General features: G+C 37.8%; 1 protein-coding gene across 1 annotated transcript; it reads left to right on the top strand.

Annotated features, from left to right (window-relative positions):
- The first annotated feature begins 386 nt into the window (after nucleotides 1-386).
- Nucleotides 387-4297, top strand: LOC113751481 (putative late blight resistance protein homolog R1B-17). Its single transcript, XM_027295508.1, has 2 exons — nucleotides 387-412; nucleotides 907-4297. Exon 2 carries the CDS (start codon nucleotides 1054-1056, stop codon nucleotides 4105-4107), a length of 3054 nt encoding a protein of 1017 aa, XP_027151309.1. The 5' UTR covers nucleotides 387-412; nucleotides 907-1053; the 3' UTR covers nucleotides 4108-4297.
- Nucleotides 4298-6847: the final 2550 nt, after the last annotated feature.

Below are 6847 nucleotides of genomic sequence, written 5' to 3'. Positions count from 1 at the left end.
ATAAATCCTGATTTCATCTTAATCTCGTCAAAAAGTTGACTACGAATGGTAAAGTGTTATAAGTGTCCAAGTTCAGGGGGACAAAGTGTAATTAGCCCTCAAATAAATTTCGGCAAGTGGTTTTTTTTTTTTTTTTAATAGCAAGTGGTTTTACTGGTTCCCATCACAAAGCAACGGTCAAAGGCTGGATTAAGTGATGAAGCCTTCTCCTTCAAGTGAAGCTGCAAAGTGACCTGCAACTTTTGGTGGATATTTTAGTGATCTGTAGAAGAGAAAAGTTGCACCCCAAGACAATAATCAATGAACATATAAAATAGGTTTATCACAATTATCCATGGCAGCTCATTGCAATTATTCAAGCTTACTCTCCAAATTGATCTGCTTTCACTGAGGTTGTTTGCACCGTAGCCAGGTAAACTAACTTCTTTCTCAACATTATATTCTTGATTATATGTTTTATTGCTTTTGTTTTGTTTGTGAATAGAATTTCTTGATTATGAATTCAACATCAATTGTGCAAACTGTTACTTTTATTAATCAGTGAGAAAAGAAGACACAGATCTCTTTTCCTTGTTTTAATCACTTGCAAACATGCATATTCTTGAAGATTTAAAACAGACATGTTTATCCTTTTATACGTTTCCTATTAAAGTTCTCCTAGATCATCTGCTGCACAATTATCCCGTACCTGGCAACGTTTTGTCTACATACCAAAAAACTAAACTATAGCTATTCAAGGGAATCCTCAAATAATCTGAAGGACGTATAAAGACAGCGATGGCTTGCTGGAGTTACCTTTTTCCTTTTTGGGGTTCTTGATTGATTTTATACTCTTTACTATGTCTTGATTGATCTAGTACACATCCGTAATGTACGATGGTACTTTCTTTATCGGTTGGAGAGCAGGAAAGAACCAAAGCTTCCTTAGCATGAAGGATGACAACGACTTTACAGCCGCTTAACTGTGACTTCGGACACAAACAGCGGAAAGTGGCTTTCTTTTCTCCTTCCCCTTGATCAGCTTTCTAAATAAGTGATTTCCGGAGATTTAGGATGGCTCATGCTGCTGTTACTTGTCTCATCGAAACGATAGAGCGTCTAGCGTGCTTCACTTGTCTTGCTTTTGAAATTGATCATTTGCAATTCCAGCTTAATAAAAGCGTTGCAGGGACAACAGAACAGATCACGAACTATGCAGAAGGATTTCGTAGACGTTTACCGCAGACATTGGACTTGCATTTTGAACATTCTCGAGATTGTGCTTTGATGTATGCACATGATGGGCGAATAAAAAAGCTTATCAATAGATTCCAGAGAAAACTTGGAAGTCCTTTAGAATGGAATCAAATAGGTGACTATGTATCTTCAGAGTCTAAGCTACTTGTTTGTGATAGTATAACGTCTTGTTCTATAAGTAAGCCTGCATTTAGATCCATAAAACTGAAACAAGTGATATCTAGGGAATTCTTTGAAAGACCGCCTGGCAAAATAATATTTCTTGGCAAGTGTTTAAATGAATTCTTGCAGAACTGTCTAAAGGATGCTGCTACTGTCTGCAATGACCCAAAAAAGTTGGAATGTCTGGAAGGACGTATCGTGGATGTGGCTTATAGTACACAAGATGTGATTGAAGACTTCATGTTCAATACTTCTATTGAGTCAAAGGTAATGAACTATGTCATCTGTTTCTTGAACTCTGATCCCAGATCATTTGCGGAGAGGCTCAGTTTTAAGTCAGAGGTGCAGCATATTTTTGACAAGAAGTATGGCATACATCAATGTTTACAGCAGACACTTGTAAGCATTGATTCCATTGGGAGAGAACTTGGAAATATCTATGTTGATCCTCTCACAAGTGAAAATGAGCAACTAGGAGGTGCATCGGTGAATGATTCCTTTTCACCTAACCCAAATCAGAGAAATGAGGTGGTAGGCCTTGATGATGATTGTCAATCAATTTTTGATAGACTCATAACTGTACCATCTCGATTAGAAATAGTTGCAATTGTGGGGATGGGAGGCATCGGTAAAACAACTCTTGCAAGAAGAGTTTTTGATGACCTTTCTACTGTTTACAACTTTCATGTTCGTGCCTGGGCAACAGTTTCTCAAGTTTTTCGATTGAGAGATGTGCTGCTAGCGCTTCTGTGCTCTACTACTCATGTCACTGATGAAATATACAGGAAGACTAATGAGGAACTAGCTCAGGACCTGTATAGAAGTTTAAAGGGTAAGAGATATCTTATTGTAATGGATGATATATGGAATACCCTGGCTTGGGATGATGTCAAATTATGCTTTCCAGATGACGAAAATGCAAGTCGCGTTTTAGTGACAACTCGACTTTCTGAAGTGGCTCATTGTGTGAATCCCAACTCTACTCCTCACTTGATGAATCTCCTGGATTTAGATAACAGCTGGAAGCTTCTCCACGGAATGGTGTTTGGGAAAGAAAGTTGCCCTCTTCACTTGGTTGATATTGGGAAAACGATTGCCAGAAAATGCCAGGGACTACCTCTTGCAATCATTGTTATTGCTGGTCTTCTCTCTCGAATCAGGAGAACAAGTGATTGCTGGAAGAGTATTGCAGATAATGTAAGTTCCGCTGTAAATACTGATTCAGAACAGTGCATAGAAATTCTTGCTTTGAGTTACAACTACTTACCTCATCACCTGAAAGCTTGCTTCCTTTATATGGGAGCTTTCCCTGAAGATGGTGAGATTGAAGTTAAGAAATTGATACGCTTGTGGGTTGCCGAGGGCTTCTTGGATAAACAATTACCAAGACTTGCTGAACGAGCGGCTGCTGTTTTAAGTGATCGAGAAGCAATTGCAGAGAATTTCTTGGAAGATCTTATTGGCAGAAACCTAGTTTTGGTTGCAAAGAGGAGCTTCAGTGGGAGAAACAAAACATGTCGTATCCATGATCTCTTGCGAGAGTTATGCTTGAGAGAAGCTCAAAGAGAAAACTTTATGTGTTTGATAAAAAGGGACATCCATTGCCTTCCTGCAGGAATAAATAGACAACGGCGCATTAGTTTCCACTCAGAATTTTGTGGTGATCTGCGATCTGTTCCTGCAATTCCACATGTCCGGTCCTTTCTAATGTTTAGTCTTGGTTTAGGCTTTCCAGCTGATATCTTCTTGCTTCAATTGGGCTTCAAGTTGTTGAGAGTACTAGACATAATCTTTTTGCGTTCTGAACATTTCCCCACTCAAATACTAAAGTTGGTTCATTTGAGGTACCTTGCACTCACTGCTACCTATGAGCTTCCAGCATCAATATCGAAACTTTGTAATCTTCAAACTCTAATCATTCATGGTCCATGGATCCTGAGTGAAAATGGGGAAAGCCCAACAATATTTTTTGAATACTGGAATATGCCATGGCTGAGGCATCTTGGATTCACTGTTACTTGTTCTTTGTGTATTCCTCCTATTTCAGAGAACAACTATCCCTATCCATTGGCTCCAATCCTCCAAACACTATCCACAATAAGGCTTACTAGTTGCACCAGGGAAGTTTTTCGAAGTATGCCATATCTTAGGAGGCTTGCAATCTGTGAAACTAAAGAAGACCACAATACCAATGAAACCTCAAAATACCTCAGCAGTCTAGTCCACTTGCCTTTACTTGAAGCATTGAAATGTTCCTTTTACAGAGACGCCAAACCATGGAGAACGTTACCTTGGGATGCTTTTCCATCCAATCTCAGGAAATTGACTTTAAGTTGGAGCTATCTTCCCTGGGAGGACATGACCAATATTTCCAGGTTGCCAAAACTTGAGGTGCTCAAGTTGAGAAATTATGCTTTCCTTGGACCAGAGTGGGAACCACCTGAAGATGGATTTTTGCATCTGAAGCAGCTGCTGATTGAGAACAGTGATTTAGTGCAGTGGAATGCCTCCACCATTCACTTTCCAAGCCTTGATCACCTAGTTTTGGTTGCTTGTAGGTTCCTCGAGGAGATCCCTGTCGAAATAGGGGAAATTCCTACCCTGCGGCTATTGGAGTTGCACAACTGTAGTAAATCTGCTGAGATTTCTGCTAAAGAAATTGGAGAACAAGTTGAAGGCCTTCAAGTTATTATCAGAAGTGATCTGTAAATAAGACACATTCTTAAATATTTAATACGATTTTCATTTTAAATTGCATAATTGCACTTATCAGTGTGTCTAAACTCTAACGCATTGGCATATTATGTATGAGCAAGCTTCTGCTCTTTCCCAACACCACCTCCCACTTTTCTTGGAATACCTTATACCGCTCCTATAGGCTACTGATATCCGACTGTTCCTATGACAGGCTCTACTCTCGGCAGTAATGAAGTTATTCAGTCTCTTGAGTCATAATATTGTAATGTTTCCACCGATTGTTGATTTTCTTGGTTCATTTTTTACCATCATTTTCTATCTTGATCAATCGAGCACGCATCAAACATTTTAAGTTGCTTCTTTGATGATCAGCAAATAAGAGGAGCACAAGCAAAGTCAATCTTCTTTCTCGCATCTACATTACATTTCAGTCTGATCTCGTTGATTTCAGTTTTTCTCTCCAGGCGTATTGAATAACAGACATCGTGACTTTGTTCACTCAACTAACCTTTTCCTGAACAAGCGCTCGATCAACCATCAAAAATCCATACGTCTGATCATTCAAGCAGTAGTTACCTAAGAATAACACTGATGTTCTTCCCAGAGGCTTTTTGAAACACACAGAAAGGTTAGAAAAGTTGCCGGTCGGGTTCCCCAATTAGCCATACCGTCACATACTACAGTGGGAGGGTTCGTAGCATGATGCTGGATTCCAACATTGGAGAGCACTTTCTGTGGAAGGAAAGTTAAAGAAATGAGTGAGAGAGTTAAACAAGCATGGAACAAGGAGGTTCATATCTTTTAGAAGCCTGATTAAGGGCATGTTGCATAAGGCTTGTTAATAAGGACTGCACTAGGACTGAGATTTGTGCATTGCTCCATCAAGACAACATGGAACCTGAGGTAAGGGCATAGTTTCTTTTAACTAATTAATAAAGATCAAAGCTACTCCCCTAATTACCAAATGATTATGAGTTAGAAGCTCAGGTTCTTTATTATAATTACTTAAACATGAATGAACTGAATAACAATATCAAAGCATTATTCAGTTAACTCGTCTAAACCTTAAAGGTACCAGCATATGAGATGAAAGTTTTAACCTGGTTGGAACTGAGTTAGTAATAAGTTTTTGATCACTGGATATCATTTCTCCAATCTTTTGTCTATTTGAACCAAATTGAGATTCAAATCTATTGATTTTCCTGGCAACATTAACTTCTATCATTATCTGCACTCTTTAGTCCAGGGCATGTGATAATGCCAGAATATCAGCAACTATGAATAAATTGTCAACATTGCACCTCTCAAGTTAAACTAGATGACAACACTCATGCAAAATTTGGGATAGGTAATGTTGGGATATTGAGAAAAGTTGTTGGGGTATTAAAGTTTATGCTCTGGCATTTTCACTTGTCTTTGTCCAGTGTTCAAAATGCAAAAGGCTTGAGCTTTGTGCTGCCTATCCGCCAAGTTCTCTTTAGTTTGAAATTGATGATGAAATATTCCTAAGAAATCCCAGGTCCTTGCATACCCAGATGTTCGTTGGAGGTAAACCCTTTTGTTTCATCTTTGATAAAATTTCTATTATTCACCCAAAAATGGTTGAGATGTCAATTTGCTGATTAACTCTTTCAAAATTGAAACAAGATGATTACTTTCTTTATCACCACTCTTGCACTTCCTACTATCTGTGATAAGCAGTTGCATATTAGAAAATTACAATTCTTTTCTGTGTATCAGGGCTTGTGCTTTTCCCTGTTGATTTAGAGATTTTAAGGACTTGCAACCCTCAAGTTCAAATTTGGCTTGAGATAAAGGTTAGTTGTCTTTGGAGATGTAAGCTAATTCTGGTAATACATTGGATGAAGGAAATGCCATGAACCTTTTTTTTTTTTTTCAAAAGAACATATTAGACACTGAAATTTAATTGATATTATAAAAATTTTGGTCCTTTTCTAAGATGATATGTTTCAGTGTAGTTTTGTCTTTGGTCCTTTTCTAAGATGATATGTTTCAGTGTAGTTTTGTCTTTTGTCACGTTGACTGGAGAAGCCTTTTTGTTATCCGTAGTGTAGTTTCTGTGGCCTGTAGAAAAAGGACTTGGACTATTGGTGCCCTCTAGGTCTGGGTGGAGGAGGACTGAGGAGATTTCTCTCAACCTCTTGGGAAATTTCCTTGTTGAGCTGTTAATTTACAGCCTCCCGGACTTCATATTCACCATGTTTTTATTTACATTTCTCCGGCATAAACATGGCCACGGTTTTATAACCGCTGGTCCCGGTTTAAAATTAGCCGGTTTCGATTCTTCTATAATGTGAAACTTAAACCGATCCTTATAGGGACGGTCACGGTTACAATTCTTAAACCTTCGGTCCGATTACGATTTCAATTTCTTCCAATTATGATTTCAATTATTTTAGTTATGTTTAAAGACTTATTATTATAAAATTAATTCTAAGAAAATATTACAATGAATGTCAAGAAAGAAAGAAAGAAAGAACTTTATTGTTTTATTATGTGTAAGGAAAAGAAAAAATAATGCAAATTTTATGAAAAGATATCTCATTGTTGATTAAATTAGATTCGTCTTGAATTTAAATTAGTCATGGGTGTAGAGTTACTATGGAATCGAATAATGGATTGTTGGATTAGGATTGGAGCTGTTGGTATTATATGCTAACTATTGATATTGAACTCCAAACTGGTCAAATATATTTAGGTAATAAATGTTTTTTTAGACGGTTTGAACGGG

The sequence above is a fragment of the Coffea eugenioides genome, chromosome 11 (assembly GCF_003713205.1).
Source record: "Coffea eugenioides isolate CCC68of chromosome 11, Ceug_1.0, whole genome shotgun sequence".
NCBI lineage: Eukaryota > Viridiplantae > Streptophyta > Magnoliopsida > Gentianales > Rubiaceae > Coffea > Coffea eugenioides.
The sequence above is the reverse complement of the archived record's forward strand: the minus strand, read 5'-3'. Positions and strand labels throughout refer to the sequence as shown.

What these genes read in the sequence shown, in the direction of transcription:
- LOC113751481 (XM_027295508.1), top strand. Translation starts at nt 1,054, where the DNA reads ATGGCTCATGCTGCTGTTACTTGTCTCATCGAAACGATAGAGCGTCTA.